At 41.8% G+C, this 22,171-nt stretch overlaps 2 protein-coding genes across 2 annotated transcripts in view; one reads left to right on the forward strand and one right to left on the reverse strand.

The window, feature by feature from the left end:
* The first annotated feature begins 245 nt into the window (after positions 1-245).
* bop1 (BOP1 ribosomal biogenesis factor) overlaps positions 246-22,171 on the forward strand; it is an 84,355-nt gene continuing 62,429 nt past the window's right edge. Inside the window, exons 1-3 of the mRNA XM_067425225.1 lie at positions 246-370; positions 853-1,146; positions 16,850-17,011. Of these exons, the coding sequence (XP_067281326.1) occupies positions 293-370; positions 853-1,146; positions 16,850-17,011 (534 nt within the window). The 5' untranslated portion in view covers positions 246-292. The remainder of the gene's footprint in view (positions 371-852; positions 1,147-16,849; positions 17,012-22,171) is intronic.
* Positions 5,881-10,944, reverse strand: LOC137047494 (uncharacterized). Its single transcript, XM_067425226.1, has 2 exons — positions 9,417-10,944; positions 5,881-6,100 (listed from the first exon to the last, which is right to left on the reverse strand). The coding sequence occupies exons 1-2, from the start codon at positions 10,536-10,538 to the stop codon at positions 6,098-6,100; spliced, it is 1,125 nt and encodes a 374-aa protein (XP_067281327.1). The 5' UTR covers positions 10,539-10,944; the 3' UTR covers positions 5,881-6,097.

Genomic DNA, 22,171 nt, shown 5'->3' on the forward strand with positions numbered 1-22,171 from the left:
AAAAACTAATATACTTCTCTTTAATTTTGTTTCATTGCATTTAAACCAATTAATTTGACAAATTAACGGTTTTATACGAACACGTTCACCCATTGACCTTTAACCTTTTGCCCCAGACACGTTTATAATAAAAAGCAATCGAATCGAAAACACTACATTTTATAAAACTGTATTTTTAAAGCAAATGCAAAACTAATGTTATTTTAAACCGTTTTATAAAAAACCAAACCAAACGCGTCGTCGTTTGACCTTTGACGTCACGGATTCAAACCCACATGGTAGCAGTTCCAGCATGCGTCCAACTCACAGCGGCACCATGACTAAGTTAAAGAATAAAAAACGAAATATAGAGGAGAATGAAGATGAACAGGTATGATTTGATACTATATTGCTACAACGTTGGTTTGAAGCAGTCAGACTGTAGTCTTATACAACGCGTTATATAATAGCACATGTGTTTATATGGCGCGAGACTATATTGCAGCGTTCAGACTGAATAAGATAGATAATAATAATACAGTTGAGATTAATAATACATTTAATAATGACTATGAATAGACACTTCACGGAGTACGTGTAACGCTTTTTCTTTTCTTTTTGTTTGCAATGTTTAGTGTTTATACTTTCTACTGTGTATTATATTATATAATAATAGTATATGATTAAAGTTTGAAAGCACGTGGCTAAATAGATATTCCTCATGTCATTGAAAACCTTTTGATCCATGTATCATGTATTTCATTACAAACGTAAAAACAGGTTTATATGTATATGGTTATGCAGTTGAGTTTGCATGATGGTCTGCTGATTCTATCAAACTTACACTAAAATCTATGCATGTTTCTTTCTCAGCTGCCCATCTTTGATAAGGACGGAGGTAAAGATGGTCATCTAGATGATGGTGATGAGGATCAGGCTGATCTGTCAGACAGTGAAGAGAGCATCTTCTCCGGGCTTGAAGAATCAGGGAGTGACAGTGATGATGAAGATGAGGAGGAGGATGATGAGGAGGAGGAGGATGATGAGGAGGAGGAGGAGAAAGAAGAGGATAGCTCTGAAAAAAAGAGCTCTGATGTCGAGGAAGATAAAGCCACCAGCAGTGATGGAGCCGATCGTCTATCTGCCAAAGATGTAACCAAACCTCAGGTAACATGAACCAGCATGTTGACACTGCAAATGTGTTTTCTCTATTGCCCTGCAATTCAAAGTTGCATCTCTGTAGCCTTTTAAGGGCTGAAATCCACCCTAAACTCTAAACATATATATTGGTCAGTACTGATAGTGTGCAGAAGATGATGAATTATGACAGCATTTTAAAGGTCCCGTTCTTCGGGTGTTTTCGAAGCTTTGATTATGTTTACAGTGTGCAGTATAACATGAGTTCATGTTTCGCGTGTAAAAAAACACAGTATTTTTCGCCTGATGATTTCCTTGTTCTATGAAGTCCCTCCTTCAGAAACACGTAACGAGTTCTGATTGGGCCAGTGCTTCCCGTGTTGTGATTGGACAGCAGCTTAGCGCACTTTTCCTGGAAAGGTCCCGCCTCTTACCATAACGGGGCGATGCAAGCGCTGAATGCGCGCTCTTCTCCATGTCCGCCTCCTTTTTTGCGTGTTCTTGTGGGCGGAGGGTTAGTCAACAAATGGTTCTAGTGACGTCATTACATCCCTGCACTTCCTGCTGTAGTCCAAACCGGCCGCTCGCTGTAGGCTTTGAAAGGGAACTTCTGTTAAATAAAATATCACGCTTGGCATTGAACTTTGAGCTTTATAATTGTACAGGTATTATTTATGCTCTAACAGCAACATTACACACTAACTAAAGTTTGAAAGATGGAATCGCGAAGAACAGGACCTTTAATGAGTATTTTTGTCTTATTTTCACTTAAAACACTTGTGTGTATATATTAGGGATATTTAACGTGCTCTGTGTGATAAAATGGTAGTATAAAATTGTGCTTGATTCAAGGATTAATTAAAGAGCCCCTATTATACATTTTTGAAAATATTTCATATAGTGTGTAACTGCTAAGTGAATGAAAACATCCTGCAAAGTTTTAAATCTGACAGCGCAGCATATATAAAGTTATTGACTCTCAAAAGTTTAGTTGTGACATCACAACGAAACATTAGCATATTGCCTGTCCACTGCAGACACCAGGGAACACTTGAACCACCTCAAACACTGCAGCGGATGCTGGACAGCAAGACACTGCTCTACAATGTGTCTATTGTGTTTCATATTGTGTTGGTTTCTGTCTAACTGGCTAACTCATTACTGTCTTACTGAAACACTACTGTAAACCAGCTGTGGGCTACAGTATTACCTAAACTGTATCTATTAATGCAGTATCTATAAATGAACAAAAAAACAATAAATAAAATGGATGGAAACTGCAACGGATGATTGTGTTTTAGGTGCATATTAGGGGTGGCACTGTTCACAAATTCCACGGTTTGGTATCATGGTTTTAGGGTCACAAAACTATTAACAGGATACAGTATTAAAAAAATATATAATCATGCACAAACTGAACTTGACTTGACCATCTCTGAGGAAAGCTAGGTGAGATTTTGAACAGCAAGAGAGAAGACATTGATGACATGCTTTTCATTTATTTGGCAAAAAAAAGGAGAATGTGTATTGCTATTTCTACAGGAGCTTATGTGCCCTTTAGCACACAAAGATTGAACTGAAGAATTAACTTGCATTTATCAAATTGCCAACTTCAGTGTAGCTTTAAGCCTTGGTTATAATCGACGTGTCCGCAGGAGCACGAGGGTACACGCGGCAAAAATGACGTCAACGCGGAGTGTGCGAGACCCCATTTCGCTTGGCGGTGTGCATGTCAAATTTTGCTTCGCTTGGCGAAGAAGCGCGAGTTGATTGCGTAGAGTAGGTGTCTTTTATGGCTGATCAAACTACAGTACAAAAGCAATCCGGTAGTATGTGTTTTTGATTATCTCTTGAAGTGGTCTAAAGTAGACAAGCTCAAAATGCTTTAGACCCTGTTCACACCTGTATTTATCCACGTGTGATCTGATCAACCAAAGTGCATCTTAATGCCAGGTGTAAACTGGGCCTCACTCAGCGGCACCTTCACCTTCTTGTGCAAAGTTTCCAAATCTAAACTGCCTGTGTGATATCCACGGGCCTGCCTTTTGTGTCTCGTTTCACATGTTAGTTTAAAGTATTCTAGCTGAGCCCTCAACAAGAGGTTTTTTTAATACAACTGTTAAGTTATAACGCATCACATTTTTCCATGAGAAGAGCGATGTATGATTTTAGGCCTCAGTTTTATGTAATTTCAGTCCAAGTATATTTTATTTATATATATATATATATATATATATATATATATATATATATATATATATATATATATATATATATATATATATATATATATATATATATAATATAATATATTTACCTGTTTTAGAGGAATATTCACCCAAATTATTTTATTTTACAGTACACTTACCTAAGAAAGTACAGGGTAATATAAGGTAACTACATCAGTTAAGGTTAGGTTTAGGAGGAGGTTCAGGGTAAGTGCCTAGTTATACCCAGTTATTGTTATAACTATTATAACTAAATTGTATTTAGGCCATATGGGGGACATGATTATAAAATAAATTATCAAATGATCTCATAATTTACTCACCCCCTAGATGTATATGTCTTTCTGCTTTCAGCAGAACACAACCACAGTTATATGAAATAACATCCTGGCTCTTGGCTTGAGAGTGAGTAAATTATGGGACAATTTTCATCTTTGGGTGAACTATTCCTTTAAATACTTTTATATGTATCATGTTAATTTATCAATAAATTCTTGAGCTTTGGACTCTAGTTTGTTTACGCTGAAACACAGTCAGGGATTGGTCAGATTTACAAGTATATTTGTCCACTTCTTCCCCCCCAAAAAATGAAAGATTTCAGTGCTGAGAACAGACAGAGAGGGGATGTTATCAGGACTGTAGGGGGTAGTTGGATGTTCTGGTTTGGTCAGACTTGGTCCTTGGCATGAATGATTTAGATCCTCTATTTTTCTGTGCTTTATATACTGCGTTTGCAGCTCTTATACAGATGTGATTTCCATCAGAGCTGTGTTTGTTATTGCCAAATGTTACATTCAGCTGACTGTCTTTCATATGGAGTGTCACATTTCCAGACAGTGTTTTGGAATATAGTACAGTGACTCCAAAGAATATTTGGACACTTCAGTCAGACAAATGTCTGCATGTCATTACATTGTGTAACGCAATATCAAAGCAGCTTGCGTAAAGACGCTAATATTTGCATTTATTCATTTAGCAGATGCTTTTATCCAAATATTTAAAAAGCAATTCATTTTAAAGAGGCATGAACATGAGCATGATAAAAAATACGCTTCAAACATCGTCTAGAACTTTGGTTCTCACTTCTGTGTCCAAGACAATATTCAAAGTACCTAAATATATTTCTGATATTAATAATTTAAATTAAAATAGTTAAATTCTATAATTCTGGGACTTAATGTGTTTCAGGGTTCACGATAAATGTCATTTCCAGTGTTCTGTGATTTGAAGGCTTTGAGAAAAGAGATTGCTGCTTTAGAGTACAGATACTGACGCGTGATGCTTTTGGTCCCTCTTTATATTAGGTGGCTTTAAGTAGGCCGAATGTTTTTGGGCTACTGTTATCTTTCAGTTCAGTGATGAAAGACGCAGTCTCCCTCCGATCCTCACTCTGTAGCGCCCCCTAATGGTGCATCACTGATAGTGTGAATGCCACCGGCTGCGTCTCACCTCTTCACAAACGCTCTGCTTCTGTATTACTGGACGTCTGAGAGAAGGAAGTAGATTGTCAAACTGTCATTCGGTGTGGGTTGATTAGGAATTATAGTCAGAGGATCATGTGATCTTGATAAATGGCCGTTGTCTGGCACAGAAGAAAGTCAATATTTATCTATAGCTGTGCTAATGCTGCTTCAGTCCGCTGGTGAACGCAGAACTCAACAGCTGTCAATCACCCCTGCAGGTCTGCGATGACATCACTTCCCCTAGAGAACTGAGATATACGAGTTTCATCTTATGTTTTATAAACGTCTTCAAATGTTGTTGGCTTTGTGTGCATTGTCAGTTAAAGGGCAATGTCAGAACATGTTTTATTACAGTTGCAAAAGCTCAGAATCTGCAAAGTAAAAAAAAAAAAGAGTCAGTTACAAATATATCAATAGTCTTGTCAACAGCATGTTCTGTCTTCGAGATTACAGCAGTCAGAAGAAAGTAGGTTTTGCCTACACACACACACACACACACACACACACACACACACACACACACACACACACACACACACACACACACACACACACACACACACACACACACACACACACACACACACACACACACACACACACACACACACACACAGACAGACAGACAGACAGACAGACAGAGTACCAGGCAAAAGTGTGGAAACATTACTTTTTTTTATGTTTTTGAAGTCTTTTCTGAACATTAAGGCTGCATTTATTTAATAAAAAAGGCAGCAAGAACTGTAATATTGTGAAATATAATTACAAGTTAAAATTCTATTTTAATATACAATTTATTTTTGTGATGCGAAGCTGAATTTTTAGCGTTATTACTCCAATCTTTAGTGTCACATGATTCTTTTTTGGAAGAAATTATTACTTTTATTCAGCAAGTATGTGTTAAAGTGATAAAAGTGATAGTAAAGATTTATATTGTTAGAAAATGTTTTTATTTTGAATAAAAGCTGTTCTTTACAACTATTTATTCATCAATGGATCTTGAGAAAAATAAATAAATGAATTTGTAGCAAAGTTCGATATGATAAGGAAGGAAGAGGACAAGGGGTCGGCTGGACGGTTGATGCTGTATCTTTATTAAACTCAATATCTTTGCCAACACACACTGTGGTGTGGTATCTCAATGAACAACGATCGCTCAGTCACTTCCGGGTCGGCACTTCCGGCTTCCGGTAACTCAGTCTCTGTAAGGGGGGTTTGGCATCAACCGTCCGGGCTCTCTCTCTCCTCGATCTCCGGTTCCACTGATGTTTTATCCCCTCTCCGCGCTCATTACTAGAACAAGAGACAGGTGTTATTAATCTGCTTCCAACCCACTCACGTACCGCTTGTCCCGCGGCTCTCTCTCCCGCTGCAGACCTCGCTGAACCACGCCCGCCTTGCCACATACCCCCACCGCCCGACTCAGGCCGGGGAGCCGTCCGGCCTGCAGCCCCCCCCCCCCCCCCCCAATTCTGGAGAGGAAGTCGGCCACAGCCATCTGAGCACCCGGCCTGTGGACCACCTGGAACTTAAAAGGCTGAAGAGCTAGATACCAACGAGTGATCCGCGCGTTGGTATCCTTCATGCGGTGGAGCCATTGGAGAGGAGCGTGGTCCGAACAGAGGGTGAACTCCCGCCCCAGAAGGTAGTAGCGGAGGGTGAGAACGGCCCACCTGATGGCAAGGCACTCTTTTTCGATGGTGCTGTACTTAGCCTCTCTCTTCGAGAGCTTACGGCTAATGTACAGCACCGGCCGCTCTCCCCCCTCCACCTCCTGGGCCAGGACTGCGCCCAGCCCCCTGTCCGACGCGTCAGTCTGCAACAGAAAAGGGAGAGAAAAGTCAGGGGAGTGTAACAGCGGCCCGCCACATAGAGCAGCCTTAACTCGGGTGAAGGCCTGCTGGCACGGCTCCGTCCATTGGACCGTATCTGGTAGCCCCTTTTTAGTAAGGTCAGTCAGAGGGCTGGTGAGGTCCGAATAATTTGGAATAAACCGTCTATAATATCCCGCCAGCCCCAAGAACTGCCTTACCTCCTTTTTGGTCTTGGGCCTCGGACAGGTTGCAATTGCGGCGGTCTTATCAATTTGGGGACGCACCTGCCCATGACCCAAGTGGAAGCCCAGATACCTTACCTCCACCCGCCCAATTGCACACTTCTTCGGGTTGGCCGTGAGCCCCGCTCCCCTCAACGACCTCAAGACCGCCCGGACATGCTGCATATGCCGCTGCCAATCGTGACTGTAAATCACGATATCGTCCAGGTAGGCAGCAGCATATGCGGCATGGGGACGCAAAATCCTGTCCATGAGTCGCTGAAAGGTAGCGGGTGCCCCGAACAAGCCGAAGGGAAGCGTGACGAATTGGTGCAATCCGAACGGCGTGGTGAAGGCCGTCTTTTCTTTGGACAATGGAGACAAGGGGATCTGCCAATAGCCCTTCGTTAAGTCCAATGTCGAATAAAATCGAGCCGTGCCCAGCCGATCAAGCAACTCGTCAACCCGCGGCATTGGATACGCGTCGAATTTCGACACTGCGTTCACCTTGCGGTAGTCCACACAGAACCTGACCGAGCCGTCGGTTTTAGGAACTAAAACGATCGGGCTCGCCCAGTCACTGTTGGACTCCTCTATTACTCCCATATCGAGCATTGCCCCTAATTCTTCCTGAACTACTTTTTTCTTGTGTTCAGGTAAGCGATACGGCCGGCTGCGAACTACCACGCCCGGCTCGGTCTCGATATGGTGCTGAATTAAGTCGGTACGTCCCGGTAGGGGCGAGAACACGTCGGCGAATTCCGCCTGTAGCTTTGAGAGATCAGTGAGTTGGGACGGTGAGAGGTGATCTCCCCCAGGGGCCAATGCGACCGATTGTGCTTTGATGCTCGCCTCTGGCCCGAGATCATCCTCTCCCCCGATCACCGTCGCCAACAACACTGATTCCACCTCATTCCATTTTTTCAGGAGGTTGAGGTGATAAATTTGCCGTGCCCCGTTCCTATCGGACCGTATCACTTCATAATCGAGGTCTCCCACCTGTCGTGCGACCTCAAACGGCCCCTGCCACTTCGACATTAATTTAGAGCTCGATGTAGGGAGTAATACGAGCACTTTCTCTCCCGGTGTAAATTTGCGTAGTCTCGTACCCCTGTTATACGACCGGCTTTGGCGGTCCTGGGCTTGCAACAAATTCTCCCTAGATAGCCGCCCCAAGGTGTGGAGTTTTGTTCGCAAGTCCAGCACATATTGAATTTCGTTTTTGGCCAAAGAAGGTCCCTCCTCCCAAGTTTCTCGTAGGACGTCCAGCACCCCCCGGGGCTGTCGTCCGTAGAGAAGCTCGAAGGGGGAAAACCCCGTGGAGGCTTGTGGGACCTCCCGCACAGCGAATAAGAGGGGTTCTAACCACCGATCCCAATTTTTGGCGTCTTCCTGTACGAATTTACGGATCATGGATTTAAGAGTGCGATTAAATCGTTCGACCAAGCCGTCTGTTTGTGGGTGATAGACGCTTGTCCGAATCGATTTGATGCCCAATAACCCGTATAATTCGCTTAGCGTGCGTGACATAAACGCCGTGCCTTGATCAGTGAGGATTTCCTTCGGAATCCCCACTCGGGAGATTAAACGAAACAGTGCGTCCGCAACACTCTTCGCCGAGATGTTGCGGAGAGCCACTGCTTCCGGATATCGCGTTGCGTAGTCCACGATAACTAGCGCAAAACGATGTCCGCGTGCGGATCGCTCTAATGGCCCGATGAGGTCCATCGCAATTCTCTCGAAGGGGACCTGCATTAATGGAAGGGGGCGCAATGGCGCTTTTGGGGAGGCCAGTGGATTCACCAACTGACATTCAGGACAAGACGCGCACCACCTGCGCACATTGTCGTGAATGCCTGGCCAAAAAAATCGGGTCATTAAACGATTCAGCGTGGCCGCCTGTCCCAGGTGGCCCGCCATTGGGTTAGAATGAGCCGCCTGGAAAAGCATTTCCCGGCGGCTCTTTGGTACTAACAACTGGGTTGTATCTACCTTTGTCTGAGCGTCTTGGGTCACTCGATACAACCTGTCCTTAATTATGGCAAAATAAGGATACGTGACGGGCAGGGCGGGTTGAAGGGACTGACCGTCGATAGTGCGGACCTGTTGGAAAGCATGTTTTAGGGTATCGTCCTGAGACTGCTCCAGAGGAAAGTCATCGCGGTCCGAGAGAATCAGTCTCTCGACCCCGCTCGGTTCCTCTGAAGCCGTTTCCGAGGGCCCCGTATCAGTCTCGCCAACCTGCACCCGCACCGCCCCGTTCCTAGCCTGGCTCCCCCAAGCGGCATCCGCGCATATCGACCCCAATAACGCCGGAAAGGCGGGCCAATTCGTCCCCAGAATTAGCGGATGCCGGAGGTGGGGACTAACCGCCACCTCAACACTATGATTTTCTCCCCTGAACTGAATCGTGACTGGTACAAGCGGATATTCCACCACATCCCCGTGCACACACCGCACCTTAACCATGCGGCTTGTATCCAATGCCCCAGGCTGCATCAGGCTTTGATGGATCGAGGTTTGGTTACATCCTGAATCCACCAAGGCCTGATATGTACCCCCCTTGATACTCACAGGAACTTGGTACTCTCCTGCTTGATCAGGGGTGGTCCGCTGGACGTCCGGGACCCGGATCATTGTCCCGATATCCATCATTGGACATCGGTCCACAAAATGGTCCGGGTCACCGCACCGCCAGCAGGCCAGCCCAGGCCTGCCCGCCGCCCCTGCGGCGGGGAGTGGGTTGGAATATGAGCGCGGAGGGGGGGTGGAACCGGAACCGATATCCCCGCCCGACCCCAGCAGCCCCGCCCCCCTGGGCGGGGCCCTCGAACTCCCGTATTGCCCTGGGCCCATTCCACCCCGACCTCTGGGGGGAATACGAGGGGGCCCTGGAGGGCGGGACCTAGGGAGAGGGACAGGAGGAGAAGGAGAGACAGAGGGGGGAGAGAAAGAGGGAGAAGTTAAACGGGGTTCGCCGACCCCTGGGCACGCCACCAGATGGTCCTCCGCCAGGTTGATGGCCGTCGTCAGCGACGTGGGCCGGTGGCACTGGACCCACTCGGCGGTCTTCTTGGGAAGCCGAGCGATGAACTGTTCCAGTACCACCAGATCGACGATGTGGTCCACGTCGCTTCCACCGGCCAATAGCCATTTGCGGCAGGCGTCCCGGAGCTGGTGGGCCATCGCGAAGGGCCGGCCGGTCTCCCCCCACTCAAGCGAGCGGAAACGCTGACGGTGTTGTTCGGGGGTCCGACCGACCCGCTGAATGATGGCCCTCTTCAGATCGTCGTAATCCAGGAGGTTCGCCACCGGCAGTTGTTGGGCGGCCGCCTGGGCTTCTCCGCTGAGCAATGGAATAAGGCGCACCGGCCACTGTGCCCGGGGCCACCCGCAGGCCTCCGCCGCTTTCTGAAAAAGGTCTATGAAGGCCTCGGGATCGTCCTGTGGCCCCATCTTGTGTAGGGGCACGTGGACCGGTGCGCTGGCGAGCCCGGCGGCTTCGGTGTGAACCTCCCGGTCTATCCAGCTCCGGAACCTCTCGCGGTCCTCTTGCTGGCCGCGGACGATGGCCTCGAATCGACGCTCCTGGTCCGCCCGCAGCTCCAGCATGGCCTGATGTTGATTCTGGTGGAGGGCCGCGAGAGAGGTGATAATGTCCGCAAACGGCGTGGCGGAGGGCGTTGGAGTAGTCATGGCGGCGGCGCGGTCCTACTTCCTTCCCGGGTTTCGGCACCACTGTAGCAAAGTTCGATATGATAAGGAAGGAAGAGGACAAGGGGTCGGCTGGACGGTTGATGCTGTATCTTTATTAAACTCAATATCTTTGCCAACACACACTGTGGTGTGGTATCTCAATGAACAACGATCGCTCAGTCACTTCCGGGTCGGCACTTCCGGCTTCCGGTAACTCAGTCTCTGTAAGGGGGGTTTGGCATCAACCGTCCGGGCTCTCTCTCTCCTCGATCTCCGGTTCCACTGATGTTTTATCCCCTCTCCGCGCTCATTACTAGAACAAGAGACAGGTGTTATTAATCTGCTTCCAACCCACTCACGTACCGCTTGTCCCGCGGCTCTCTCTCCCGCTGCAGACCTCGCTGAACCACGCCCGCCTTGCCACAGAATTAAGCACACAACTGTTTCCAACATTGATAATAACTGAGCATCAAATCAGCATATAATGATTTCTGATTTATAAATCGTTATATTTCCCGATATTACTGATCATGTTCTGTGTTTTTGATCAAATAAATGCAGCCTTGATGAGCAGAAGAGACTTTAAAAAGACATTAAAATAGTAATCTTACAGTACCTGTATATGTTTGTGTATATTTTTATATTTTTTTATTAGCTTGTATGTGTGTGTATTGGGCTTTTTCCCTTTATTTTATGGGATAATCAAGTGTTGAGAGGATGGCGAGACTCAAACCCAAGCCTATGTGAGCCGACAGCTCATAAGTCTTGCGGCACAAATGGCTTTCTAAAAATATTTGCAAAATTTCTTTATTGTCCATTGGCAGTCCATATTGAGCTAATGCTTCTGTAAAGGTGACCAAGTGCTCATGATTAACAGCCATGGCTGATAATATTGGTCTTCTGGTCCATCACTAGTGTAATATTGGGCCCCGGCCTCTACATGCGAGCGCGTTTTCTTCATGGAGCAACTCCAGATCTTTCTGCTCTCATTTGTCAGGATCAACAGCACCTCCAGTGTGAGGTTCAGGGCCAAAGAGTTGCGCACCAGCGGATGTGTCTGACTTACAGCGGGACACTATCAAATTCGCAGCTTTGAAATCTCTGTCTGGCGTTGCAGCGGAGACCGTGGGACGCATTGTTCCTGTCTCAGCTTTTTAATCCGCCCCCCGGCGTGTTTTTTCCCTGCACTCTTTTGTTGAGGGTCTTCTGAGAGATGGATCATGACTCTGACTGATGCACACCAGGCAGAAGTTAATGCGGCTGCCGGAGACATTATGATTCCTGCGAGATTCCCCGCCGCCCCTGCAGCCGTGTGTCTGATCCAGCAGCGGCCGCGCTCGCGCCGTGTGAGGGGGTGGGAGAGGACATCGGGACGGGGGAGGAAAAGACCAGAGGGGCTCATCTTACCGCCAAACTTGCTTTTTCGCTAACGCGCGCCCACGCACAGCACGCGTTGCAGACACGGCTGGTCCGCTTCCACTGTGACTCACGTGACGGGCCAGACGGGACACGTTTAATTGAGTAGCCACGCTCTTAATTAAGTATCAGCGTGAATGTTGATGAGTGGCGTTGGATTGTTCCGTCCGCAACTCACTCAATAACTCAACCGCAGTTCAGAGGAAGCAAACTAAATAATGAGCGACTCGAGGCCTTCGGAGCGGAACCTGGGACAGTCTGCCAACAGACATTAAAAACACGTTATTGTGCATTGAATGTGTGCGTGTGATTTTGGAGGCTCAAAACGGATGTGAGGAGACAGGCTCCAAAAGCCTGTCAGTGCATTTATTTTGTTTGATTTGTGCATTCATTGGAATATAATACATTGCTTAAGGAATATATTGTAGTAATGCACATATATTATAGTGTCCACTCCAGTAAAATCTGTAGGTTAATATCTTGCCTTAGCACTATCATTGTGAGAATGCTCATTAAGTCTGCATTTATTTGATCAAATACAGTAAACCAGGAATATTGTGAAATATTACAATTCCAAATAACTTTTTAATCTGAATATACTGTGTATTTAAATGTAATTTCTCTCTGTGATCAAAGCTGAATTTTCATCATCATTCAGTCTAAGTTTCACATCACATGATCCTTCACAAATTATTCTAATATGATGATTTGATGCTCAGTAATTAGCTACTAATAAACTACTATTCAAAGGTATGGAGTATGTCTATGTACAATAAAAAATAACAATAGTTTTATTCAGCAAGGATGCATTTAAATTGACCAAAAGTAATAATGTCACGACATAATTTTACAAAAGATTTCCACTTTATATAAATGCTGTTTTCTTCACCTTTCTTTTCATCAAAGAATCCCTACAAAATGTATCATGTTTCCTCAAAAATATATTACATGCAAAAATGTTTTCTTGCATTAATAAAACCATAAGGATGATTAAAAATAATTGAGCACCAATAATAATTGATGATAACTGAGCAGCAAATCATCTCAATCAAGGATCATGGACACTGAAGACTGGAGTAATGATGATAAATTCAGCTTTAATATCACAGGAATAAATTACATTTGACTATATATTCATATAGAAAACAGTTATTTAAAATTGTAATTTCACTTTTTACTGCATTTTTGATCAGATATATAAAGCCTTGGTGAGCTTAAGAAACTTAACAAAAGGAATAATAAAAAAATTCTCAGTTTCCCAACTTTTGGCCTGTACTGTATATAGTGTGTGTGTGCATATTGGTTTCTCTGTCTGATTCCTGCATCGTCTATCATTTGTAACTTTCAAGACTTTAACTCTCATCGTCATGCTTTTGGTTTGCAACATCTTCAGCCCACGTGGGTTTTGTGGTCGAGCTGGCGTTAGGCCACACGCCGCCAGACGTCCTGAAGAGCTTGTTTTTAATCTGAATACACACCGTGAGCTCTTCTGTTCTGGCCGCTCCGACATCATCTGGTCAAATCATCTGTCAAAAGCTGATTCCTCTGCCCCCACATCCTCCTTTTATTACCGGACTCTAGCAGTCAGAAACAAGTGTTCGTTTCACGTGTGTGAGTTGTATCCCTGTACATGTCTGGCAAATTGGGCCTGGGTGATGTATCGCTGAGTAATGTTATTTTGATCATTTTCAGCTTCATCTGAAAGATGTGATTGTTCTGAAAAAGGGGGGGGGGGGAAAACTATTTTTTTTAACTCATTTCATCTGTTTTTGCAAATTGGTATGAAGTAAAATCTTGTTAAAGCTTGTTAAATATTTTCCACTTTATTAAACTAAATTAATAAAATGGATTAATTATATTAAATTAATAACTAAATAAAAACATGCAAGTATATTTGATTTAATTTAATTTATATACACAAATATTATATTACCCATAAAAATATATGTATCTAAATAAACACTAACAAAGTGTTTTTGAAAGGTTTCTTCTGCTCATGAAGGCTGCATTTATTTGATAAAAAAGTAATATTTTGAAATTATAATGAATATATAGTACAATGTAATTTAATCCAGTGATCGAAGCTGAATTTATCATCATTACTCCAGTCTTCAGTGTCACATGATCCTTCACTAATCATTCTCATATGAGGATTTACTGCTCAAGAAACATTTATGATTATTATCAGTGTTGAAAACAGTTTTTGTGCTTCATATTTTTGTGGAAAGCATCATGCACACATTTTGGTTTTTAATAAAAATATTTCACATTATTTAGGATTCTTTGGTGAATAGAAATTTCGAAAGAACAGCATTTATTTGAAATAGAAATCTTTTGTAACACGTCTTGACTCCAAATATTCATACATTTTATGCATCTTTGCTGAATAAGATATATTTTTTATTTGTTGTGAATCTTACTGACCCTAAACCTTTGAATGATATATGAAAAAAATATATACAGCGGTCGCTGTATTCAATGTAAAAAATAATACATTGAGTGCATGTTTTGAGTGGGGTTTTTTTTTTCCATTACATAATCACAGAAAAGAATAACATTTTAATATTTTCCATTAATCGCCATACACAACAAAATTGACTTGCATGTATACTTACTAAAACATTCACTTGCATCTGAAAAGGATCATGGAAGTCTGAATGTTTGAGTTAGTTCATGGTTTGAATTGATTCATGTACAAACTTCAATGGTGTTTGGTAAAATCAGAGGAAACATGTTTAATGCTTTTGTACTCAATGCAAGAAAGAATCAACTAACACAATGAAGCTGAAATGTGACGAAAGTCTTCATGATATTCATAATTTTGTATTGGCAGCACATTCATTTTGAATATTCGATATGGTTGCTTATCCTAACGGGTCACGTCCTGATTTGGCCTGCGGTTTAATGACTCAGAGCAACCGGTGTCATTCCCCTGACTCTTCCTTTCCAAAACTCTGCTTCAGCTTGTTTTTAGATCTTCAGTGCTAGCGGAAAAATTGGCCGTCCCTCGGGCAGCACGAGGCATTCAGGAACGCGGGGCTCGAGCGTCTTGATGTGGATTTAACTGGGCTTCAGGGAGGAAGTGTTTCACTTAGCTCTGCAGTCCAAGAGATAGCGGGACGTTAAGGAGCCGTAAATCAGCACAGGTTGCTCACCTGCCCCATCTCGGGCTCGTGGGAGACGCGGCGGCTCAAAGCTGCTCTTCCTCTCGACCCTGTTAGGAGATTTTCAGTCCGCTTGGCCTTCTCGTGACTGATGGGCTGTGGTAAATAACAGGCGGTACTGTGAGCTTTCATCCCGCTGTCCCGGTGTCTCGGGCAGGATGTGAGGTTCTGGTGACTGCTTTTCAACGACGCACATGTAAATCACCCACAGGAAGTTTGTGCACAAAATGAAATAAACTGCATATCTGAAACATGTAGACTCTCATGCTGCCATAATAAAGGATCTCTGGAAAATGTGCTACTGAAGTATGTTTTCTACAACAGCAAGAAATAAGTGCACGCTATGAAGACGTCCATTTTGCATAAATAAAATTAAACCTTTTTATGCACAATTATTATTAATGATGCAAATGAAAAGTAAGCACAATGCACTGCACATACCAGTTGCATACCATTGCAATGCCAATAACAAGTGCTTTTTACAATTCGTCGCAATTGTTACGTGAGTTATTCTGTGTTGCACTTTATTTGGTAACACTATTTTAAGGTGATTACATGTACCTACTATAGTGATGACAGCAAATAAAGCATAATTACAAGTAACTGACCCTAAACCGAGCCCTAATCCTGCCCCTAACCCTATAGTAAGTACATGTAGTTGATAAAGTGTAGCACTTTATTTGGTTACACTTTAGTTTAGTGTCCTTGTTCTATAGGTTACATGTACTCACCGTGGTAATGTGTAATAGTGAATTATGCATAATTACATGCAACTTACCCTCATCCAAACCTTATTCCTATCCCTAAGTGCATGTAGTTAATTATTATTACTAAGTTAATTATTATTAAATATATAATTACTCTGTAACAATGACTACTTAAAAATAAAGTATAAAGTTCTTTATTTACGGAAACCAGAAAATTTAACTTGGTCCGATTTAAAAACAAAACAAAATTATGATGGACAGAAGTTTTGGAGGCAGTGTGTAAACGTGATCGACGTGAGGTCGTGTTTGTTTTTTAACACCAAAAATGTGTGCAAGAACCGTAACCCTTTATTTTAAGATGCCCTTCTTACAGCGTAATTATGCACATCATAAAAACATGTACCTTTTTTTAGGTTAAAAAAAGTTTTAGGTTTTTTTTTGTACTAATTTAGGTTAGAGTTAGGGCTTGATTTCAGGTTAGTTGCTTGTAATTATGCATCATTTATTGTTATTACAATACATAACAATACAAATTTTTGCTTGTTTTTAATGCAAATTTTGTCTTGTTCAGTAATTTTGAATACAAAAGTAAAATTACAAAAAGTAAAATCCGCAGTTTTGCGTAAAGACAGAACAACAAATACTATCATGTAGTGTATAAATACATTAATAACAGTAAAGTACAGAAAACAGTTTTTTCATCATTTAATTTTTTCAGATTTAAATCGTCACACAATTTTATTTTATTTTTTTCAAATGTGAATTTAGTATGGAAAAAGAAAAAAATAAATAAATGTGGACAAAAAATGGAAAAAGGAAAAGTATGTGGAAAAAAATATATTTTCTCAAAAAAGCTAAAAAAAAAAAAAAAATGTTATTCCAAGATGTTTTTATAGTCCATTTTATAGAAAATATTTATAAATATTTAAATATTGTATTTTTAGTCCTGTTTATATATATATTTTTAATTTTGATTCAAGCTGAGGTTTCGGTAACAACTAATATGATTTTATTATTTCTACAGAGTGCTGGCCAAAATTCAAAGGAAAAGAAGAAGAAGCAGAAGAAAAAGAAGAAAGCTGCTGGGAAGGAGGGTGGAGAAGAGAGTGTTGTGTCCGACAGAGACAACGGCCTCAAGATTTCCTCACAGGTGGACGAGTATGAGCACGACACGTCGGATGAGGAGGTAAGAATCCGTCCATCATCTGCAGCCCACGACAAGAACAATCAACATCTTTAAAACTGATTTAGTCTGAACGGCCTGCAGACATCGAAAGAAAACACGGCCCTATAAAATACACCGTCTTAAACTCTGGGAATGTGAGATTGGCCAGAAATCAAAAGGAATGAATGATCTGTTTCTTACACTGTTTGAAAAAGATCCTGTATCCATTTTTATGGATGTACAGTAGTAAGTATGCCCTTTTCTGGTGGGAACCACAGTTGCCTTGGTAAAAAAAAAATGAGATTGAGATTTTTTTTCCTTCTGTTTGGTAAGGAAATCAGCAAAGTTTTAGATTTTTAAATATTATATCTTTAAAAGTTGGGATGCACGATATATCCACCTCCATATCGGTATCGGGCAATATATGTAAAAAAAAATTATTGTTATCGGCCAGATAAGAAAAATCGGCCAATTAAACAATGGGTTATTTCCCAAGTTTGCCATGATAATTTTGAATCGTTTGAAATATGATTGGGTTCACTTAAAAAGGAAAATGTGGTTAAGGGCAATATGTTCAGTGCATTTCTGTCATATAGGCTACATAAAATTATAATTAGAACATCATAATTGTGTGCCTGGGACATGGGTTATAATGGTGAGATTTTTGTTTTTGTAATCAGGCTCTCAGAAATTATATGCAAATTTGGATTCAGATTTATCGGCCAATATATCGGTTATGGGCTTTCAAATATTAAAGGGGTACTTCAGCGCTGGGAAGATGAATCTGTATTTAAACTGGGTCATTAATGTAGTAGATGTGTGAAATTATTTTTTAATTTGGTGCCTTCTAGACTGAGAAAAGACAGAAAATTTATTTTTGTCTCATGGGGATGAAAGACTACAATTCCCAAAATGCTTTCCTGCCCTGTGAGGACATTCCCAAAGCCACCGCTACTGGATTACAGACACTACAATTAAATACTGAACGTGTCTGTTCAATATAACGATCGAGTCTCAGCACTAACTCAGATTAGGAGTCAGATTACATCTAACGTCATAATTGAGCTGATGAGCTGATGAGAGAGCTGAGGTAATCACGACCACATTCGCGGCATACATTCACAACGCGAGTTCAGTCTGGCGTGTTTTCATTTCATGCCTTTGGAAGCTTAATTTAGGAATGCAAATTAGAAATTAATTTGCGAAGTAAAAACACTTACATTGCTCAGCATCCGTTTAAATTAATGCCTGCAGCTGAGCTGTGCTGTGAGTGTGATCTCCATCCCTCATGCGCAGATTCAAAACATGTGGAAATGGCTCCCTCTGCTGGCTGTAGTCTTTAGCCTTTGGCCAAACATTCCAAAGATGACGCAAATATCATCAATTTGCGTCACGGGAGGAATTTTTCCAGAAATGCATTAATTTCTTGTCTCGGGGGGATATGAGGGGGGGGAAGCACAATCATTTGAATATACTCCAGTGTTTCTACTGATACAAAGGCATATGCTAACCGCTGAAGTAACCCTTTAAGTGTTATCGGTATCAGCCAAAAAAAATGTTTTTATTGGTGCATCCTTGCTTCAAAGAAAAAAAGATTCTGCACTTTTGAAGCACGAGATGCTCTTTGGATCCTCTCAAATCATACTGAAGAACATGATCTTCAGGTTTTGTTCATATCCGCTTCAGTGGTGCTGTAATTCAAAGCAATGTTTCACTCAAATTGTTATGCAACTTATAACATCAATTGTGATCCAAAAAGAAAAGAAGCAAAATTGAAGCATTTTTACTTGAGGTCTCAGATTATGGGATCCCAATCCCTTTCAGGTGACTAAAAATCCATGAAAATGTGTTTGTGCTCAACTCTTATTTCCTTCAAATTGCAGTTTCCGGTTCAGTGAGTGAATATCACCATTGTGTCCAGGTGTTGTTGGTGCACCTGCATCTGTCGCCATGTGTCCTTTGCATGCCGTCCTCCCCTATCATTTGTTTCCAGATGGCCATTTGACTTTCAACTCTTTTGACTTTTATTTGGATGCATAACAAATGTATCATTTGACTACTTGAGGGAATTTTGGAGTATTTGTGAGCACACTGTATGAAATATATCTTCCCAAAGACTGAAGTGGCGGGGAAATGTCCAGTTTTGCAAATCCCCATTTTCTTCAAATATTCTAGTCTACTGACAGCTGAGGAGAAAGTTATAATTTAGTGTAAACTTTAGTATAAAGGTGAAGAAGAACTAGAAATGTGTTGCTTGATGAGATGATACGGAATAACTGCTGAAAGACAAACGGACTATTGATAAGATGATTTCAGTAAAATCTCATTTTCATTTTAAATATAGCGGTGGCTTTTTATGCTATGCTTGCACAGGCATGATTACTTCATTGTTCCGTAGAGGGGGATCTGGTTAGTTGTGTAATGTTTCATGTAAAGGAAAAAGATTTTTGTCCTGTTCCTTGAGCTGGAAGTGTCTGAACCGCAGTATTTGATACCGCTCCCTTACGCCTGTCAGACGTTACCACATTTCTGTAATGTCTCTGTTGGCTTTTTCAAAGGGAGACCGAGATGCACCTCTGCAGTAAGGAGCTCTATAACGTCTCATATTTACATTTAGGACCATTAAAGAATTCCTCTTCAGCTCTTTAATTTACATGCATCATTGAAAACCGTTGAACCCTGGCACGATGCGGTCTGGATAATTTGCCAGGCCATACAACCTAAACACCGCAGCCATCCAAAACTGTTCTTGGCAATCTGCTACCGGCCAGGAATGTTTTGCAGAAGTGGTATTGTTCTTGGGTAGATACCCGATTTCAGAGTGACTTTTTAATGCCTCTTTATAGTCATTCAGAACGTATCAGAAACCATGAGTGCTGTCATTTATTTAGTTTGTAAGAGTACTTAAATGTTTTACATTTCCGTCATCTTTGGAGGCTTCCTCTAGTTCTTAATTTAACAACAACATGAACAAAGAAATGAAATCAGCTCAACTTTGATTTCATGTCTCTTGTGATATCGTGGAGCATTTATCAGTGTTGAATCAGGGGATGAAATCGTGGCAACATCTTGGAGAGGGTTTTACCATGCTAGATTTTTGGCCCATACGATAATTCTTTATATTTGAAAGCTGATAACCAATATATTGGCCAATAAATTTAAATCCAAATCATTTTTGAGAGCCTGATTACAAAAACGAAAGCCTCACTGTTAAAAGCCATGTCAAAAAGCACACAATTATGATGTTCTTATTATAAGTGTATGTAGTCTATTTGACAGACGTGCGCTACACATGTTGCACTGAACTGTATTTTCTTCATATTCCGATAATATTTTAAACTATTCAAAACCATCGTGGTGAACAGTGCGCATCTGAAAGGTCTCAGTTGAAGGAAATAAATAATAATAATACATCAGCCAAATTTTTTTATCAGGCCGATTAATAATAACAAAAGATTAACAAAATGGGGCGATACCGATGTTTGTGAATGTTTTTACAACAATTAAAAAATATATTTTTTTAAAGTAAATTTGTTAGTAGCTATGTTTTCACATATTTTTTTATTTTGGGATATCGCCAAGAAAAAAAAAAACATGCTGGATGAAAATGCCAAGATGCACATAATTTTTTTTTTTTTATTATCCAATAAGAAGATATGCCTATAGGCATGAACTCTGAGGAAGCACATTTATCAAATTAATTGTGTTCTCAAAAATCAAGTTTGCTGCAACCTTTTTTTCCTACAACCTGATATTTTGTGCCTGTTTCACAGGAAGTGACACTTGTTCTTCCTGAACACATGGGATAGCACTGTGCTTTATTCGCAAATGGTTTATGCGATATTCCAATTTTCTGCTGGTTATATTCACAAATTTGGATGGATGCATAGCTACAGTCTTTCTGAATGTCATCTTACAGCTGCTTTGGTGTTATATTTTTTGTGAAAATCGCTATACAAAAAACATATAATGGAGTATTGCAGGGCTGTCGCATCATGATGTGCAAATATGATGTGTGGTACCAGTTGCCATTGGACTATTAGCACACTAAAACAAAAGTATGTTAAAAAGTTGGCTTTTAAATGCAGTTCAATTGTGTTTTTTGTCCAAAAACTGACCAGACGATTATCATATCATACTGGACCCTTCTCCTATCACACTAAATAAAATAGACATATTTTCCACTCCGCTGCATCAGACATTAAATGCTTTGTTAAAACCGTTTCTTATCTTAAACATGGTGGCTTCTCTCTGATAGATTGTACTCGGTAGTCTGATGAGACGGTTTGAATCTCATTAGCTTGTCAGTCTTGTCTTTTGCCCCTCAGGCAGTGCTCTTTGAAGGATCTTGTGGGTCTGATCTCAGCGGTGTTGTCAGGCGTCTCTGCGTGCGCCTCACAGATCGGCGGTGGTCCTGTGGCCATTTGGCGTACGCTAAATTAGCCCCCCTTGTCTGGGGACGGCAGATTGGGTTGCCTCTCTGTCCCTGCGCAGCTCTCAACACAAGTTGTCTACAAATAAAACTCCAGACTTCTAAATCCCCAGTTTTTCATCCTCACGTCCCCCCTTTGTAATAAAGGGCTATTTCCTGTTAGCCGAGTGGAGAGGGAATACACGAGAGTGCAGCGTCTGTCCGAGACCGAGCCGGCAGGAAGGGGCTTTTCCCCCGCAATGGCTTTTCCATGTGCTCTTCGAGATGAATGAAGACACATTGTGGAATTAAGGGGAAAAGGGGCTCTGGCTCCCGGCCGCAACTTCAGCTTCCTGCCGGCCGAGCAGCTACCACTCTCAAAGACTGAGACCCTGCACAGTAGCCTAGAAAGATGTTTGTGTGTATGTGTGTGTGTTTTAAGGTTGTAACAGGTGGTAAAGTGGGTAATCTGATGGGAGATTTGTGATTAAAACCAGATTGAACTGTATAGTGACATTATTTAAACTGATGTCTTTTAATTAGATGAACTGGATTGGTTTGAACGTTTGGTATCGATGCGTGACCGTATTGGGTCCAACAGTAGTTTGAAGCTTTTAACACTTAAACTTGGGAGTTTCTTTAAATCTTTTTTAAGTCTGACATTTGAGTCTGTTTAAGTTTTGAGCCTGACTAATAGGTTGACTAAAATGTTTATCTAGATCTCGTTCTTGCTTAAATAGTTTAGCAGTAGTGATTTTAAGGGAGGATGA

The sequence above is a fragment of the Pseudorasbora parva genome, chromosome 19 (genome assembly GCF_024679245.1).
Source record: "Pseudorasbora parva isolate DD20220531a chromosome 19, ASM2467924v1, whole genome shotgun sequence".
Classification (NCBI taxonomy): Eukaryota; Metazoa; Chordata; class Actinopteri; order Cypriniformes; family Gobionidae; genus Pseudorasbora; species Pseudorasbora parva.

Bases quoted from the DNA above. Each gene is read 5' to 3' on its own strand.
- LOC137047494 (XM_067425226.1), bottom strand. From the start codon at position 10,538: ATGACTACTCCAACGCCCTCCGCCACGCCGTTTGCGGACATTATCACC.